The sequence below is a fragment of the Tachypleus tridentatus genome, chromosome 13 (assembly GCF_004210375.1).
Source record: "Tachypleus tridentatus isolate NWPU-2018 chromosome 13, ASM421037v1, whole genome shotgun sequence".
NCBI classification, from domain to species: Eukaryota; Metazoa; Arthropoda; class Merostomata; order Xiphosura; family Limulidae; genus Tachypleus; species Tachypleus tridentatus.
This window is the reverse complement of record NC_134837.1, coordinates 46,354,651-46,375,612: the sequence shown is the minus strand read 5'-3', so window position 1 is coordinate 46,375,612 and position 20,962 is coordinate 46,354,651. Positions and strand designations below refer to the sequence as shown.

Here is a 20,962-nt window from a genome sequence, read left to right as displayed (position 1 = left end):
AACTGATAATACAAATGTAAGTGTTCACTTTATTTATTGCCGTATTTTCTTCTAGTTGCCAACATAGCACGCATACCTTCAACATTTTATGTGTTTTAACACCATTGATTGTAAAAAAAAGATAAGCTATAATTTTGTTAACGTGGGAAATAAGTTTAGTCTTTCAAAATTCTTTTGACGAAAGCTCAGTGAAATATAGATTGAAAGATAGAAAGTGTTCACGAAATAGCTAAAGATACCCATGGCCACCGTCACCATACTTACAGGTCTTTAACCACATGACTTATATTTCAATATATTGACAATGTATTTTCCTTTTTTGTTTACTCTCACGACAGGTGACTCAAAAAGTTTTCAGCAATTTACAACAGCAACTTATTTTTTATTGTGTCATTTCGTTTCGTTTGTTTTGAAATTCGCACAAAGCTACTCGAGGGCTATCTGTGCTAGCCGTCCCTAATTTAGTAGTGTAAGTCTAGAGGGAAGGCAGCTAGTCATCACCACCCACCGCCAACTCTTGGGCTACTCTTTTACCAACGAAAAGTGGGATTGACCGTCACATTATAACACCTCCACGGCTGGGAGGACGAGCATGTTTAGCGCGACTCGGATGCGAACTCGGGACCCTCAGATTCCGAGCGCATGCCTTATCGCGCTCGGCCATGCCAGGCCTTTTATTGTGTCAATATCATAATATGACAAAAACAAGCCTGAATGTGTTTAATTGTTGCTATTATTTCTTACTATTAAACCTTTTGTAATGATATTTATATAACTTACATAAAAGGACCTATTCGTGGATTATGATGATTCTTCTTTTTTCCTCCAAATCTCTGTGTTTACTTAAATACGTATATTTTTTCTTAGAAATAAATCAATACACTAGATGATATTTCATAGCAAGTTGTTGATTGTCACAATGATTAACTCTGTGTTAGGTGGGAGCAGATATCTGTGGATTCTTTGATGTTCCCTCACCAGAAATGTGTAAGCGATGGCATCAGCTGGGAGCATTCTATCCATTTGCTAGAAATCACAACGGATTAAACAATCCAGTAAGTTTTGTTACAATACCTTTTTATTTATTGTAATGCTCAGGGGTTACAACAATAAATACATTTTGCAAGATATTGTTAAGTTGACTTGTTTTGTCAGCATTTTCCGCATTTATTCGCATTTACAAATACAAAATCAATAAAGTTATTACATAGCTTGGTGTATTATCTTTTCTTAAATATGGCTTTATTCCAAATAATTTAATTAGAAGACCCAATTTAACATGAGCAGATGGATCACATTCAACAGCTTCTATTGCTATTTCCAATCTTATGTACATGCTGAAGTACACTTAAGACATTGCTTTTATTACCCCTAGTCATTCTCTAATAAAACGTGCTTTACAATAAACCGAAACAATTGAAAAATATGTTTTGTATCAAACTATAATCAGAACAAGAACATGATTGTTAAAAGGGCATAAAACAATAATTTTATATTTAATGACTGGTTTCAAAGTAATTGTATAATTTTAACACATAATAATTTATTTAAATTTTGATATATATAACAAATTATTAATTGATTTTAATGCAAAAAGAAATTTTATGAAAAAAAAACGCAGTTTTAACACTTTAAAATTAACCAAACATTATTTTTCATAATGATGAGTCTAAAATATGAAAAACAATTACATTTTATAATTTTAAAAAGTGTTTCAAAGTGGCAAGTTACCAAAGTTTTTTAGAATAAAATATATGATTCATACATACTCTTAGCGTACAAGAACTATAATGGTATTTTTAAACCAAACTTTACTTGATTTATCTTAGCTATGTTCATAGTAGAGTATCGAGCTCCGGATTTGATCGTTGTAATAACATAAACTTTCAGTTCGCCCACAGGAAGACATTTGAAATAAATTAGATGGATTTTATAGGTTTGCGCTAATACTAAGCGCAATATGTTTCAAATCAATCAATATACTGTGATGTAAACCGATTAAAACAAAAATGCAAAGTACTTTATTGGTTATATGATCCCCATTCATTGCTGATTTTTCAAGATGAAAAATTTTGTCCGTATTTAAGCACAAAACTACACAATCAGCTGTCTGTGCTCTGCCCACTACGGGTATCGCAACTTTCTTTCTATTGTTGTAAGTCTGCAAACATGCCACTGTGTTATTATCGGGTAGATAAAAGTTCAACGTATTAATCTGTGAAAAAAAAAAAAATGTTCTAACTATATCTGTAAAATAAGAGAGAAAATGAGAACTAAACTTTTACTTATTAACTCCAAACTATAGTAAAGACTTATTAACTCAACGTTTTTAGCACAAAGTTACACAACACTGTATTTTCGCTGCGTTCGCAGTGGGGATTAAATCCCGAGCTTTCGCGTTATAAACGTGAAGCCATCTGCAAACAATCGGAAATTAACACAATGAATTAAACTTTTAAATTTTATACTATAGGTAGGATTACCAAAAATCTATCTTTCAATGCAATTTCGAAAACTATCCGAGATGAAAATGCAATAACACTATGTAACATGAATTTTGTTTCTGCATAGTATGTGTTATTTCTTAGTTGCTTATCTTGTAAAAGTACAGAAAATGGCTTTTCTGTCCTGGATAATGAAATTTAGAAATTAACCCATTTTCAATGTGAAAACGGTAAAATTTTCACACAATTTCATTTACATAAGTTCTGAATAAAACAACATTTGAATCAAGATTTGCATGTATTTATACTTAAGTTATACAAAAATGAACAAAAATGTTTAGAAGTGAGTAGTTTTCGAGATTTGCGGCCGTAATGTAAATCACTTTCACGTATCAGCCCCCAAATATAGTCTCTCACAATGTTTTCGTTATACGCCCCTTAATAGCGGCGTTCAAAGTCCAGTATATCTTGGTGAAAGTGCTCGCCTTGCTCCTCTGAGTATGCTTCCATGTTTTCCTTGAATTTATCAAGATGAATGTGAAGGATATGGACTTTCAGGGACATCCTGCAGCCCATTTTGCCGTAGTTCTTCACCAGAGCGTCAACAAGTTCCACATAATTTTCAGTTTTCTGATTGCCCAAGAAGCTCCAAACCACTGCGACAAAGCTATCCCTGTTCCACCAAACATGCTCTCCTCCTTTCAGCAGTGTGGGCGTTTAAATGTAGTAATCAATCTGCTGGTGACAGAGTAGCTCTAGTCTTTCACTGCTAAATGAGAGACAGCTATCGTAGACAAACAAACAATCATTCGGAATACGTTTGCAATATACTGTATCAAACTAAAACATCACGTAGTCTATTGGGTTTTGATATCAATTTTACACCAACGAAAACTTGTAGTGAAGGATACAAAAGAGTTAATAACACCTTTCACTGGATAAAATCCAGTGGAAGTTTTAATTTTATTTTTCTTTAACATGTTACTGAATATAATTTTGTTGGTTTCTCTGCTATCGTTATAATTTTTTTTTCCATATAGTGTGTGTGTTTGTGTGAGCGTGTGTGTTTTCTTATAGCAAAGCCACATCGGGCTATCTACTAGGTCCACCTAGGGAATCGAACCCGTTTCCATATTAAGTAATTAACAGCCTGCATCATTGAATGTGATAGTAAAACATGTTTCCTTTAGTACTGGAATTGATTTCTCAACAGATTTAACTCATTCACTTTCATGTGGTTTTCTGCTTGTAATTTTTCACATTAAAAAACTGTATATTTTGACATTATCTCTGATGCCATATACATTTTTGCGTTCTTTTTTTAGATGCATTCACTTTCTTTGTCGTGATCTTCTCCATTATCACTATTCGTTTGTTGTATTATTAATGTTGCCAATATACTTTATGATTTACTAACGTCTCAAACTGAGCAAAATTTGATATTCCAGAACATTCACAACTGCAAAGAGAGCATGCTAAGCATTTTGAACCGTTAGATATTTTACATTTCCAAGATAAAGGTCCCAGTTTGTACGAGAACTGCTGGGTTTTTTTTTCGACAGTCACTGAAACAATCATCAATAATTTTGATACATCGATTTGGAACAGCCAGTGGTTCACAAAAGATAAACATAAGCTGAATCCTTGTCTTTTTTAGTCAATGGCATTTATTTCTGACAAATATGATCTTACCCAAATAACGCACAGTATTAAAATCTACTGTGGTTAAATAATACAAAAGTTTTCTGGAAAAACTCTAACAGTTTCTCTAACACTTTTCTTTATTGGTTGTCTTGTTATATTAGTAATTCTTTATTTTGTTGTTTTAGAATTATCACAAGTTTTTTGTGATAGATGTATAAGTTCCACATAATGAGTAACCTATATTTCAGAAAACCTGTTAAGAATGATGTTTTTACACAAAATGAATTATTTGTGATAATATGTTTAAAATTTTCCATAAAGAGAAAGTATTAAAATTATGCTTAACTAATGTTTCACAAATACTAAGCCTTCATTTCTCAATATCATTTGAATGATTGCAAATTGAAAACATCTCACACTTGAATGTCATCTGTTTATGCTGGTGAGAAGTGTTTTGAACGTTATATGTTCTTGTGCGATTTTAATACAAAAAGCCTTTCAACCAATTTTGATTGATGGAGATCTTTCACAATCCCGGTAACTAATGTACATTCGTAGTTATCAGGTGACACACCTGTGATGAATTGGCAAAGTTGGAAAGTGATTGTATTCATACCAAGAATGTTTTATTGTTGTTGTATTTGTTTTCCTTTAATGACCAAACCATGTCTGTTTTCCCATAGGAACAAGATCCTGGTGCATTTGGAGATGAAGTAGTCATTCCTGCCCGGCGAGCACTGGAAATACGTTACCGTCTTCTTCCATACCTTTATACTCTGTTCTATTTTTATTCATTAGTGGGATCCACTGTGGTGAGGCCAGTATTTCACGAGTACGTTACATAATATTTTACTAAAAAAAATACGTATAAGTTTCAATGTAAAGTACATGTTTTATTTCACAGCAAATTACAAGTGGACAGTTGTTTATTTGGTTTGTTTTAAATTTCACGCAAAGCTACACGAGGACTATCTGCGTCAGCAGTCCCCAATTTAGCAGTGTAAGATTAGAGGGAAGGCAGCTAGTCATCACCACCCACCACCAACTCTTGGGCTACTCTTTTACCAACGAATAGTGGAATTGATCGTACATTATAACGCCCCCACGGCTCAAAAGACGAGCATGTTTAGTGTGACGGGTAGTCGATTCCGCGACTCTCGGATTACGAATCAAGTCTCTTAACCACCTGGCTATACCGGGTCGTTGTTTATTCGGAATTAAGCACAAAGCTATACAAAGGGCTATCTGTGCTCTGTCCACCACGGGTATTGAAACCCAGTTTCTAGCGGTGTGAATCCGCAGACATGCACTGTGCCACTGGAGGGGATACAAGCGGATTAAATGATGGACAAAATGTATATGTACTAAACTTAATATTGCACTAAGAGATAAAACTACATCAAAGAGGGACTTTTTTAAATCCAAGAAAGTAAAACAAAAACCACTGAAATGAAAAAACGCTTAAAAATTCTTATTCAAGATAAACTGATTTCAGAACAATAAAAATACGGAAATATAATATATTTTAATTTTATTTGGAAAAACCTTTCGCAGCGACTAAACAGACTGAATTAAAAACAGTTAAGAAATTGTCTGCGTATTTTCGCGTGAAGTGTTCGAAATACCTCGTTTCTTAGTTCCTGGTAAGAGCGATGTTTTTATTTAAACAAGAAAGAAAAATAGGTAGATTTCAAATCTTGGTTTTATCACAATTATTTTACGTGACGTATCTCAAGATACCTCCTTTATTTATTTTCTGGTGTGGTCGACTATGAGTTAGATGTGCACATATTAATTTTATCACTGTTCCTTTTACGTGATGTGTTCCAGGACTGCTTGTTTCTTCCTCTCTCGTAACACATGTCATTTACAAGTAGTTGTGCACATTTAGGTGTTATTACTGTACTTTTATATGATGTGCTTTAGGATTTATATTTATTTTATTTTATCTATTCCATCTACAAAGTAAATGGCGTAAAACTGAAATTCGTGTGTTTCTGGAAAGAAAAGAAAAGGCGTGTGATAAATTGTTTGGTTTGTTTGTTTTGTTTTGAATTTCGCGCAAAACTACACAAGAGCTAGCCATCTCTAATTTAACATTGTAAGGCATCTAATCATTACCATCTACTGACAACACTTGGGCTACTCTTTTGCCGACGAATAATGTAATTGAGCGTAACATTATAACGCCCCCATCGCTGAAATAGCGAGCATATTTGGTGTGACAGAGATTCGAAACCGCGACCCTCAGATTGGGAGTCGAGCGCCGTAACCAATTGGCCATGCCGGGCCCAGTAAATTGTATAGATTGTACAGACTAATAATAAACTTAAAGTAATAATGCTTTTTAAACTCTTACGGGTATTCACTGATTAAATTATTGGTGTTGCAATTTCCACAATACTTGATGTTTCACATGAGTAATTCAGTATGGCTTACCTTGATTTAGAATTTTTATTTTATATAAAGCTCTTTCGTTTAAACTTCTGATTTTGATAGCTACATACACAAGCAACTACATACGCTTGATTGTTAGGTTTACCTGTTTATTTGTGAGTATTTGAAAAATCATACTCGCTACTCTAAACTATGTTTTACACAAGACGCAAGTGCAAAGATTAATTTATACGTACATACATATTAAAGCACTTTACTTGATAAAATTAATAATAGGATTTAAGTGCAACAATTTTATATTCACGGAATATTAAATACCTTAAAAAACGCTCAGCGAAGTAACAGTATTAAATCTAATCGTTGGAATACTTTAACCATTAAAAAAACACTAAAATAAATAAATAATTCGGGATAGCGACAAACGTGATTACAAACGATAAAAGACAAAGTTACACAATGTACACAAAAAGAAACAGTTTAACAGGTAACATTTTGAGAAACCGTCCTCCGTCAGACCTAAATTTCGAGCATTAGATTATTGAAACATTTTAAAAGCGATACTCAGCATCACACCTGACGCTTCAAAAGTTCAAATATTCTAACATTTGATGTTTAGATTTCAAGGTGGATGATTTCTCAAAATGTTATCAGTTACACTGTTTCTTCTTGAGATGTTTTGTAACTTTGTCCTTCATCTCTTGAAGTAAAAATTAAATTTACAGTTCGTTTCCTGTAAAGTCGACGTTTTATGCTAATTCATGTGTTTAACCCTTCTTTACTAACTTGCCATGTACATGTCGACACCTAAAAAAAACAGTTAAAACAATTCTTAGTACATTTCATTAGAAGTATTAAGATACTGTTCTATAGAATAGATTTCTTAAAAATAAAACTATATAAGTTATGTCAGAAACGAGTATAGAGTCTCATAAAATTGAAATGTTTCAAATAATTTGGTCAATTATAAGATATTAATCCTGGTTTGGAATTAACCTTATTTTTAAGTAACTTATATTGTAAGTATTCACGTGTCTCACCAAACAAATTTTGTGTGTTTTCAGATTTCCCACTGATAAAAATACCTTTGGAATTGATCGACAGTTCCTTTGGGGTCCTGCTGTACTCATATCACCTGTCCTTGAAGAGGTCAGATCCTAGTCCCAGACGTCTAATTTATAACGATGCAATATATAAGAATTAATTTGTCAAACTTCTTAATTAACACTATAACTGACTTCCAAAACAAAGACTTAAGAAAATCAACTATGATATCAACTAGTAAAACTTAACAGTTCTTATAAGTTACATACTTGTACAAAAATTAATAAAAATTGTTGAAATATGGACATTGAAAAAATGTCATTTTAAACTTTGAAGATTCAACATACTTACTTGGTTTCCTAATGAATGAAGAATAATCTTAACTAAACATGAATGTGAAAAATATAATGAAGTATCTTATAATGTATTCATTGAATAAGTTGCATCATTCATTCTTCTTACTTGTTTAGGGTCAAACCGTAGTTAAAGCCTATCTACCAAATGACGTGTGGTACAATTACAAAACAGTGAGTATTTTTGTAGCACGATATCAACCACAGGATGAAACCATAGAAACTACTACAAATTGTTTCTTTCATATTTAATTTGTGCTTAAATGACATAGTATTTTGCTCTCTGTTTCTCGACATTGTAGAATTCTTATTTGTTTGTGTTCCCTAGCAAATCTACTGATAAAAAAGAAAAACGAAATTACATATAATACATTCAAACCTGGTTTCATAATTGAGTTTTATTTGCATGCTTGTGAAGTCAATTTTACATTACAGACATTCAATGTGTCCACCATAGTTATCAGTGCGCATATAAGGTAAATATTTATAACAATTTGCAAGAAATGCAACAGAATTAGAATGATTAATAAACATATCTTAGGAGGAGGGTCGCTGTGACATTTCTATGCTATTTTCAAAGACATAATTCAATTAAAAAATACGCCTTGCTGTTTTAATATTCATCTGAACCTTCAACTTGATTACAATGCCAAAAGAATGAAGTGTGTACATCCTTCTTATTCTATGTCTCATGACATCATCTAACACCGCCCTCTACATTCCGACACTCAGTTACACAACCCCTTCCAAACATGTGGTCAGCTTCCGGTCAGTTACCTCTCTCTTTCTTTGTGAACCTGACGATGCCCGAAAAGGCCGAAACGTTGTTCGCTCTTATACGTAAAATATTTTCTCAACCCAAACGAGCCGTTTTTGCATATATACTTCACGAACACGCTTACACTGATATCTGACTATATCTCTTGTCTAATATGTTTACACATATCCATCCAAAAATTCTTGAACGTAAAAAAAGCCAAAGTTACCCTTTAACTCAAACAGCAGGTGATAATCCACAAGCACAGTAAAATAAAACAACTTGCTGTTATCCACTTGCATTATTTTATTCATGTCCTGTAAAACTGAATTAACATTTATCTTAACTAATAAAGCGTGTTAAGGCGTGCGACTCGTAATCTGAGGGTCGCAGGTTCGCATCCCGGTCGCGCCAAACATGCTCGCCCTTTCAGCCGTGGGGGCGTTATAATGTGACGGTCAATCCCACTATTCGTTGGTAAAAGAGTAGCCCAAGAGTTGGCGGTGGGTGGTGATGACTAGCTGCCTTCTCTCTAGTCTTACACTGCTAAATTAGGGACAGCTAGCACAGATTACCCTCGAGTAGCTTTGTGCGAAATTCAAAAAAACAAAAACAAACAAACCTAAACTAGTAATTCACCATACCATATTTTATTCAGTATAATTTATTGATGGTTCTAAGGTAAAGTAAGAACCAAATTAATGTAAATTTAGGTTCACAGAAGCCAAACAAAATTATGCAATGTTCGTAATTCTCTCTTTTTTATGAGTATGGCCTAATTTTTGAACTAAAGCAAAATTTTGTTTTATTTTCTTAAGCATTTTTGATGGATTTTACGTATATTTTGTGCTGCAAAAACTCAGTACAATTATTTAAAAAATCATTTTTATTCAACAAAACATTTGGAGGGAAAGAATATAAAGACTGAGATATTTCTATATTAACATATTAAGTGGATGACTTCAGATCTAAAAAGTGCTTCAGTTTTCACAATGGCAAAAAAAAAGAAAGAAAATGAACTCAAAGCAACAGATGACACCGAGTGGCATTTGTTGTGCTATGTAGGTTTCACTCTAAGAACGAGATTAACCAGATGAAGAGGCGGAAGAGGTTTTTATTATTATTGTTAATCGATATTTTTATCCAATTATCTCTGATGCGGCATGTTTTCAAGAAATAAAGATGTATTCACAACAAAAAATAGTACGTTCCACAGCTCCGTAGACGCACATTAATTCATTAATTTATGTCGCTAGTGCAAGGATTAGTATATATTGTAAAATTTGTGGGCGATAAATTGCCAATCGTGGTGTCTGGATGCTCACATTGCAAGCACAAAGTCAAGCGTTCGTAATTGCACTCGGCGTATCTATTGTATATTATTTAGAACTATATATACTTATATAGAAATGTATGTGCATATACATAAGTAAGTGTGTCTGTGCTTATTAATTCGTATGATATGTAGGGGCAAAGAGAAACCGAAGTCGGCAAGAAAATCCAAATAACGGATCTAGATGACCCTCCAATACACGTTAGAGGTGGTTTCATTCTACCTGTTCAAGATCCAGGCCTCAACACTGTCGAGAGGTAAGATTTCATTTTGTAAAGTAAAAGAAAAATTAAAGATCATTATTTTGAAATTTAAAACTTATTAGTGGATATCGCAATATCACTTACGGAAAAGTTAAACAGTCTTCAAAAGGCCAATTTAAAGGCCCTGTGGTTGGGGCGCTCTGCTCGTAATCTAGGGGTCGTAAGTTCGAATTCCTGTCACACAAAACCTCGCTCTTTCAGCCGTGGGAGCGTTATAATGTTACAATCAATCTCACTACTCGTCGGTTAAAAAGTAGTCAAAATGTTGGCTGTGATGAATAGCTGCCTTCCATCTGGTATTACAGTGCTAAATTAAGACGGCTAACGCAAGTAGTCCTCATGTAACTTGGCGCGAAATTAAACAAAAACAAATATTAATGTCTCTGATGATCTTCTGAAGTTTATTTGTTTCATTTCCGAAATATCATAAGAAGTTATATAGGTTTTATTTATTTTTATATACAATATACAAGTCGATAGCGTACAGCGTATAATAGCAATAATAGTTATTTTATAATACCTGGGAGACTGGATTGTATTTTAAAGATATGGCTGTTTGTTTGTATTTGAATTTCACGCAAAGCTACACGAAGGCTATCTATTAGCAGTGTAACACAAAAGGGAAGGCAGCTAGTCACCACCACTCACCGCCAACTCTTGGGCTACTTTTTATCAACGAATAGTGGGATTGACCGTACATTATAACGCCCCCACAGTTGAAAGGGCGAGCATGTTTGGTGTGACGAATATTCGAACCCGATACCCTCGGATTACGAGTCGAGTGCTTGTTAGTGCACAATATATACAAGAATACTATATGCTAAGAAATTAATGAGACAATGTTTTATGATAGTCAGGTCTCTTTTGTTTTAGAGCAAAGCCACTTTGAGCCATCTGTTGTGTGTACCCGGGAATCGAATTCTAAATTCTAGATTTCTAAATCCGTAAATTTGCCCCTTTTTTTTACAAGAAAAAGTTAAATTTAGTTGTTATATCGTATGAAACCGTGTCTTATTTTTGATTCAGGTTTTATTTTGAATTATTTTTCTTTCGATACCAGTTTGTTAATGATTCAACTTTTATCTTATTTCGAACTATGTTTCAGTCGCAAGAACCAAATGTCTCTCCTCATTTACCTTAAGGAAGGGCGAGCAGTTGGAAACCTGTTCTGGGACGATGGAGTCAGCGTTGGTAAAAAAATCTTGTATTCATCTCTTATGTATCTAAATATACTTCTGTAAATTATATAACTCCAATTATCATCATTCATAGGTATATAATATTTAGAGCAAATAAAGACTGCTGGCCAAAATCTTAAGGCCAATGAACATAAAGAAAAATATGTATTTTGCACTGTTAAACGCAACCACTTATTTGAGTAGAACTTCGAAAGATGAAAATGGAAAAACGGAAAATAAAAATAAAAAACCTTTTAGCATTTAACAGGGAAAATGTGAACACTATGAAATAAGCCTAAATACTAGTTGGTTAAAAGTTTAAGACCATACTGAAACGAAGTGTTAATCGGTAAACACGTAGTAAAATTTAGTCATTTGTGTTCAAGCTTTAGCGTTGTTAACATCTCCCACTGACATCTCCTGTGTCACATCGGGTAAAAACGTGGCAAAGGCTAAAATGTTGACAGAGTTTGAATGTGGTAGAATTGTCGAGCTGCAAAATCAAGGTCTCTCTCAACGTGCCATCGCTGGTGAGATTGGGCGTAGTAAAATTGCTGCTGCAAATTTCTTAAAAGACCCTGACGGTCGACACAAGAAAATTTCGCCGGCGTTGAGTAGGAGGATTCGACGGGTTGTCCGGCAAGACACTAGCCGATCATCGAACCAAATTAATGCCCTTGCGGACGCAAAATTCAGCTCATGAATAATAAGACGGCATCTACGAGAGAAAGGCTTTAAAAACCGTAAACGTCTTCAAAGGCCACGCCTCCTTCCATACCATGAAACAGCTCGGTTAAACTTTGCTAAGAAGCACCAAACATGGGATGTAGAAAAGTGGAAGAAGATTTTCTTCTCTGATGAGAAACAATTTAACCTGGATGGTCCAGATGGCTTTCAACGTTATTGGCACGATAAGGATGTCCCACCGGAGACATTTTCTACACGACACAGTCGAGGAGGTTCCATCATGATCTGGAGTGCTTTCTCCTTCCATGGAACAATGGAGCTTCAGGTTAAACAAGGGCGTCAAAAAGCAACTGACTACAATGGCATGTTGGAGAGAGCATCCTTATTGACTGAAGGCCCTCACTTGTGTAAAAATGACTGGATATTTCAGCAAAACAACGTTGCAATCCACAATGCCCGCAGGATAAAGGACTTTTTCATGGCGAATAACGTGATTCTTTTGAACCATCCAGCGTGTTCGCCCGAACTGAGCCCCATTAAAAATGTTTGGGGGTGGATGGCAAGAGAAGTCTATAGAAATGGACGTCAATTCCAAACAGTGCATGATCTTCATGAAGCCTTCTTCACCACTTGGAATAACATTCCAGCCAGCCTTCTGCAAACGCTTATATCGACCATAAGCGAATGTTTGAAGTTATTCCAATGAGCAACTCACTACTGAGAGCATTTCCTACCCTGTTTAGGACTAGTATGGTCTTAAACTTTTGACCAGCTAGTATTTAGCCTAATTTCATAGTGTTCACATTTTCCCTATTAAATGTTAAAAATTTTTATTTTAATCAGTGATGACGAGAAACCCACTTGTTGAGAAATTTATATGCAAAAACGGCTCGTTTGGTTTTCTCAGCCCAAACGAGCCGTTTTTGCATATAAATTTTTATTTTATTTTCCTTTTGTTATTTTCATCTTTCGAAGCTCTACTCAAATAAGTGGTTGAGTCTAACAACGCAAAATGCATATTTTTTCTTTATGTTCATTGGCCTTAAGAATTTGGCCAGTAGTGTATGTTTAGTGCTGTTCTATTTAACTATGATTCATACATTAGAAATATAAAAACTACTTTTATTACCTATTAACTAAGAAAACTAACTGAAATAGTCTTCCAAAGTGATGATGTTATTCGGACACTTACTTATAGCACTTTATTCAATGTATAACACATTTGGAGAAAAATGAAAACCTTATTAAATAGAAGAACACAATTAAGAACAAAATATAAAAATTAAAACAAGAAATATCAAACATATTGGAGATTAACAGTCCAGTTTATTATCATACATAAAATGTAAACAGTAACCGGCTAAAATATGATGAAAAGAATATACAAGCAAACAATTTTTGAGGCAAAGATATGGGAACCAGGAACAGTTGAACTCACAGAATTGACATGCTAGTTACTGAGCCCTACTTGATCCACAATTATAACATCCTTCAGACTTGCTCGAAAACTTGTAACCTCTCCAAAGTGTTAGCTAATGTAGTTTAATAAATACTCATTTTTTTATTGAAGTAACAAAAATCAGTAAATTGTTTGCTTCTCTTATAATATGTACTTTTCACTTTACTTTTATATATCGGAAGAGAAATATTCATGTATCATGATCATAAACATTGGGAAATGTTAAAGTACGTACCAAAACCTTGTCAAAAAAGACATTATTGTACATTAAAATATTACAGCTGAATTTTCTTACAGTATCGGTGAATTCTGTACATTGTACGAGGCAAGAACATTTCAAAATGTCCTTAACTGTGTACTTCATTTATCTGTAAGTGCTAGCACTATATATACATATCAAGTTGGTAGACTTAATACAGAAATTGTCTTACAGATTAAGTCGACCCCCTATACTGTCTTATCATGTTAATTCCTTCTCTGTTGAACCTGTCATCGCTAGGTGATTAAGGCACTCAACTCGTAATCTTAGGGTCGCGGGTTAGAATCCCCGTTGCACCAAACATGCTCTCCCTCTCAACCATGTGGGTGTTATAATGATACGGTCAATCCCACTATTCGTTGATAAAACAGTAGGCCAAGAGTTGGCGGTAGGTGGTGATGACTAGCTACCTTCTCTCTAATCTTACACTGCTAAATATGGGACGGCTAGCGCAGTTAGCCTTCGTGTAGCTTTGATCGAAATTCTAAACAAATCAAACTCTCTCTGCTGTTTAAGCTTTTGCCTAAATGGAAACCCAAACTAATTTTACAATGATGTCGCTTCGTTCTTAACAGCAAGCTGCGAGGTCATATAGGTGGTGCTAAAATTTGCTCTTTTCAATATATGACAGACGAAGACACTACAATTTAATAGTTTCGAATTCATGACATATCACATCACACTCTTAATATTTTGCTTACGTCTGATGTAGTACCTTAATCTAATCATTAGCGATTTTCTAGTTAATGTATATATATATCTTTGCAAACTGTTTTGTTTTGATACAAGATCAGTTATCATATCATGTTGTATTGTTGTTTATCCCGTGTGAATACTTCCTTTTCAGACGTCAGAGACGGGCATCATTTTCAATATAATCTTATAAATGTAAGTAATATCAATTTATTGTTAACTAAAAACTTCGGATTGTCTTATGGGCGCATAAGACATTGGAAAGTGTAACATCAGTTATACTTTTTTAACTCTTAATGATCCAGTGTTTAGACAGACATTTATTGTAATCTTTAAATCTGAAAATATCCAAATTCTATTTAGATTGCAGGAAGTCGAGGATTATGTAATATATCTGCACATAGAATTTTTCTTAAACGAAATGGTAAAGGATGATTTCATGGTATATACAATCAATAAAAAATAGAAAGTATTAGCAATGCTGTAGAAACTTATTTATAACATACTATTTACAAGGACTCTATGATACAAAATTAGAATTTAAACGAACAAGTATGGATTTTTATGAAATTATGGCTGTAACTTCTTGGAACCAATATTCCAATTGTCCATTCTTTCTATTTTTCTTTAGAGCACACCTACAGAAATATATAATCACTATAGCGTTTGAACTTCCTAGTTGGGGTGGTTAAAACAAATTTTGGCGGCTGTAGCTTCCCTTCAGTGCCGCAGTAAAAGTTACTGCATGGAGCTATCTTGAACGTAGCTAAAAAATACACAGAAAAGTTATTTTATTGCAATGGGTCATAGAATACAAATGAAAGTTATTTTTAATGTAATCTACTTTTAGCGTCACACTCCAATGCGCACAGATTTTTATCAGACATCTCAGAATACACTTCTATGGCATTACGTTATACATGCACCTAAAATTTACGTAGGCTTATTTTTTTGCTTTTTCACACAAGTTCAGTAAATCCACTAATTCTAGAGATCACCTCTCAAGAACACCCACACAACTGAAAGAAATGCATTTCGTTGAAGTTGCATATAATGAATAAGTAACTATATATGTTATAACCATGCTTTTTAACGAGTTTCTGCTACTTCAATCTTTTTTCACCACAGCCTTTGCTCAGATGGTTGTAAATTCCAGAGTTATTGAAGGGACTGTTATGTGCATGCTCCTTTATTCTGGTAGCTAAAGATCGAGTTGTTGACCCAATATAGACTTGCCTACAGCAAGGACACAATTGTTTGTTTTTTACCAGAAATTTTGTCTTTAAATAAATACACATTGGGTATCCATTTGTTTGTTAGGCTGACTTTGAGATAAGTTGATTATAGATATTTTTTTATTTTACTTTTAAGTTTAATACCGTGGAAATCGGTGAAAGGTAACACTAGGGTGACAGGACATTTAGAAACGTTGAGATCAGGTATACTAAGGTTTTGAACCTTGTTGATATATATTCAAAAATTCTTTTGTTGATAAGTGCTATAGGGAAGACATTTTTAATCAATAATTTTTAACACTGATAAGTTCACATGTTTATGAAATAAAATACTTACTAAATTAGTTTCATAAAAATCACGTATAAATGTTCTAAAATGGCAATAGAAGCAAAAAAAAAATTGTTGGTGTGTGGTGTTAATTAGTTTCAAACCTATTAATCCGGTTGATAACCTCTAGATCTTTTTGCTCTTTAACCTCGATATTCCTGTACTTTGAATTTTAGTAGCATTGAAACATTTTGGCATGGGATTGCTTTCCGAATATAATAAAATTGTCAACAACTTATAAACTGCAGCTCAATAATATTTGTTGTAACCATTAATTAAGTATGTAAGACAATGTCCGGTAGATGTCCACCATGATTGAAGTACTCCAAGGATGACACTCTCTATTATCTGTTGGTTACAAATCAGAAGATCGTGGAGGCCAGTTTACGTCTCCGTTACGAGAAACGACCCTGCTAGGAACAGTTCTCGCAACACTGGCATTGTTGCGTGTACAATTTGTTAGGTGGTTCCATCTTGTTGAAACCAAAAATACCCGTTGATGGCATGTTTAGAAGAAGCAATATTAACACCAAGTTCTCGACAGTGTGCTCTTTCAGCAGCAATGATGGAGCATTCATTTTTGAAACAAAGCTCAGCAATAAGAAAACATTGTTCGATTGTCAACCTACTCGTCAATAAAATTCGAATCCTTATCTTCATTCGAAATGAAACAGACAATATTTTTCATTAATACTTTGGAAAATCAAACTATACAAAATCCTTACACTTCGTTTGGTGAACTGTGTATGATATTTTAACATCACTGGATGTATTTATTAATATATATATATATATCTTTACATAATTCTTGGCTGACTCTTACAAATATTAAATACATACACATTGATGTACATGTTGACGAAACGTTTTTATAATTAACGATATATATTATTAATTATTTGTTATGAATGTGTGAATATGCTTGCTTATTTTTTATTTAACTCATCTTTGTTAATCATTTCTGACAGAATAGGACTTTCTTTGGCATTTGTGCAACTCGATATGACACACAAAACATAGAATTAAGAATATGTCTTTACATACTTTATAACACGGAACAAATGACCATTTGTTAAACTACAAAACAACATTTTTCTCAGAAAATATAATTATTATTACAGTGCGAGCTGAACATTGAAATCTTCCAAAGCACATCAAAAGTAGCCATTCCTGTTTTACGGGACATTGTTGTCCACGGAGCAGGTCCAGCAAATTTTGCGAAAATTGGAGATCTAGAAGCAACACCAATCTTTGACGAGCAAACAAAGGTAATATTGTTTTTACCAGTATTCGTAGTAAACGAATGTTACAAATCGGCATAAAAATATACGCTAAACAGAAAGTTTTGTTTGTAATATATATAACATTTTCAAACTGCAAGATGAAAACGTTATTGGTAAGCCTTTTTATAAGTCAAAATGCGATATATATTTCTATATTATTCTAACAAGCCAATGGTTGAGTAACAGTACGTCTTAACTAGCTAATATCTACTACTGCAAGTCCTCAATAGCGTTTCAATAACAGAGGTCCTCAGCAGATATTTTTTGTTATACGTCTTCAGTAGCTTATAGTTAATCCTTGTTACTTCATTTCTTTAGTAAATATTTCTGTTCACTAGTTGTTAGCTTGTATTAACACAATTTTTCCTCATTATTTTACAGATCCTGACTATTACCCTTCCCGATCTCAGTAGTCTGGATTTCACAAAACAGCAGAAAATTCAGTGGAATAACAATGGCATATGTGAATAGCTCGCATAATTATTATTATTAATCCATCATAAATTTAGTACATAGAAAGCATTCAGATTGATTGTAGTTCCAAAATCTATGAAAATAAAACCAGGTTTAAGCAAAGCTGAAGTATTAAATTTATGCGATTGTCTGTTTTATTTAAGAATCAGGGTTTTAGCGTTAACATTTTCTGTTCTCATTATCAAACTATTTAGAGAAAACAAACCAGCTTTGGAATACTTTTTCCCCATCATAACTGAATCAGTAAGCAGATTGTCATAAAAGATCTACAGACAGTAAATTCAAATATCATGGAACAAATATAAAGTTAAATTATTATGGTCATTTTGTCATAATTCTAGAGGAAAAGGTTTAATACATTTTTGTTTCTTGTATTATGCGTTTGTTACACTTTACACCTATCCAACACTAAACAAGTTCTCCTTCGCCGACTGTTGAGTTTTTGTTTTTGACCTCACTTGAATAATCACTTACAATGATTATTCTCGTGTTACCTCAGACTTTTTCAACAATTTTCTTTAATATTTCAAAACCACTGTATTATTTTATTATGGTTCAGTGCACATGTGTGGCCAATGTGATATGCAGCGTTTACTGACGTTTGTCTGTTACTTTGTTGTTAAGTTTAAGGCTTCACAATGGGCTACCTCTACTGTTGTCCACTATAATTTTAGCGTAATAATAGGCCTTAAGGAGTGACGCTAAGCCATGTACGTGTTAAATTGTTGTTTTTGAATTTAGCGCAAAGCTACACCAGGGTCTCATCCTTCAGAACTAAAACATTTTAATTACTAATTAAGGTATTAGAAAGTCATCCAGTTATATGTTCTATACTACACGCCTTCTAACACACATGGTCCGGCATGACCAGCTAATTATGGCGTTGGACTCGTAATTTGAGAATCGCAAGTTCAAATTCCCATCACACCAAACATGCTCGCCCTTTCAGTCACGAGGGCTATCTGGGCTAGCTTTCCTTAATTTAACAGTGTAAGACTAGGGAGAAGGCAACTAGTCATCACCACCAATTCTTGAGCTAATCTTTTATCAACGAATAATGGAATTGATCTCACATTATAACGCCCTCGCGAAATTAAAAAAACAAACAGAAATATACAGGAAGAAAATGGCATATTAATTATATCTTTGTTGTTTAAAAAAATAAAAACTACTACTTATTATAATTTCAAAATCTGTGCCATTAAATTTATTTTGGCCCCCCTAGTACAGCGGTATGTCTCCGGATTTACAACGCTAAAATCAGGGGTTCGATTTCCCTCGGTGGGCTGAGCAGATAGCCCTTTGTGGCTTTGCTATATGAAAAACACACAAACACACAAATTTATTTTACATAATAGAATGTACTTTATTTCTGGTGGTACGAATCACTAAAACTTAATTGAGGCAAAAATTATGATATAAATTTAATACCAAAGTTTTGTAAACACGTAGAAATTTCATTAAATATTGACGGTCGATGACTTAATTTTGTAAATTTTATTTATATATACGTGGTTTTACAATGTGTTTGACTGCACATAAAGACTAAATTTTTATGATTGCATGTTGTTAGTAGCCTTTCGAACTAAAGCCATCACAGCAGTTAAGAGGCAAGTCTGCAGGCTAAAATTCGGGTTTCGATACTTGTGGTTGGCAAAGTACAGCCATTCCATTGTGAAGCTTTGTTATATACATCAATCAAATATTTTAAACGTCTTATTTCTAATTCGTCATCATAGCAAAACTGACAAAATCATCTAAATTTACGTTTTACAGGATTCAGGACACGATGCTAAAAAACAATTACGACACTACCAAGAAATCGATGAATTTGTACTGTATGTCTCGCATAGTTTAATGGGCAAGTCAACTTTACAAGTAAGTGTTTTTATGGCACAACTCACTGAAAATGTCAAAACCACACTCTCTTTATCAGTGCTTATAAGAATACAATGACAGGAACATTAAGGGAATGCCTGTTTTGGTTTAAGGAAGTGTTCGGAAATGTGTAGATTTAGTGACGACTTAAGTTAATTACCATGGATGTCTTGGGTTTCTTTATGTATAATAAAGTTTTTATCAACACTGTCATTTGAAAATAACTAGATAATTCTGTGTTGTACCCTTGAATATAGTGTGTAAAATATAACCGTGTATAATCCGTCAATAGTATTCGTGTATAATTCAATTATGCTGTCACTTGAGTTACTGCAGTTGTATCTTGAACATCCAATAATCATCTGCCTTGTGTCAAAGTCCACACAGGAGGGTTCAATTACTTTAGAACACCCTTTGAGAAGTCAAATTATTTTCCTTATCCTTTTCAAACTGTTAATCTCACTCTAACATACCAACTATTATGGTATTCACTGCTACGACAGTTACCTTCACATTTTCTAACGTTTCTGTAACCGAACTTCTCTTTGATGTGATTTCAATTCTGCTGTTTCCGCTCGTCTGGTGACAGCTATTGATACGTCTATCACTTAGGCCTTCTATAAATTTCCTTAGCCTCGATATAAATGAATTACAAACACAAAATAAATAAATTAATAATACTATCTACATTAAACAGACTTTTATATCTGATACTGACATTACCTATTAAGTAAGGAAAATTGGACTTAAAATGTCTGGTACACATTATCTGAAAGTAATTAACCCATTTGAAAGGCAGTAATAGTAACAGTCCACATTGCCTATGCTACCAGACTTAAATTTAGAGAACTCAGAACTGCCTCACACTAAATATTTTATTAAATCCTCTGTTATTCAGCAAGTCTATCCAATTCCTCTCAGAATAATCAGCTTGTTCTTAATATATCAAAACGTTGGCAGGAATAATAAACTTTTGACTAAAAGATATATTGTTGCTGAGTTTTCTGCTGATCTCTTTATTCCTACTCTTATGCTCAAGTTGAAAAGGGTTTTACAGATAAAGAAATGAGACTTTTCAAAATCGGGAAGAAACGGACTTGCAGCTAAGAGAAAAGCAAATCACTAAAGGGAGATGGTTATTTGATAGAAATGTTAAAGTCTAGATGTCTTGTACATTGAACTTTTACCAATGTTACAAAAGTCCACAACTTCGACCTTGTAACAGCTAACGATTTAGAAAAGACAAACTTTAATGT

At 33.6% G+C, this 20,962-nt stretch overlaps 1 protein-coding gene across 1 annotated transcript in view; it reads left to right on the top strand.

Moving 5' to 3' along the window:
- Positions 1-17,930, top strand: part of LOC143237616 (putative maltase-glucoamylase 2) — a 51,951-nt gene extending 34,021 nt beyond the window's left edge. The window contains exons 16-24 of the mRNA XM_076477065.1: positions 939-1,055; positions 4,772-4,920; positions 7,547-7,631; positions 7,997-8,053; positions 10,105-10,226; positions 11,338-11,423; positions 14,663-14,703; positions 17,193-17,339; positions 17,736-17,930. Coding sequence (XP_076333180.1) covers positions 939-1,055; positions 4,772-4,920; positions 7,547-7,631; positions 7,997-8,053; positions 10,105-10,226; positions 11,338-11,423; positions 14,663-14,703; positions 17,193-17,339; positions 17,736-17,825 — 894 coding nt within the window. The 3' untranslated portion in view covers positions 17,826-17,930. The remainder of the gene's footprint in view (positions 1-938; positions 1,056-4,771; positions 4,921-7,546; positions 7,632-7,996; positions 8,054-10,104; positions 10,227-11,337; positions 11,424-14,662; positions 14,704-17,192; positions 17,340-17,735) is intronic.
- The last annotated feature ends 3,032 nt before the right edge of the window (positions 17,931-20,962 follow it).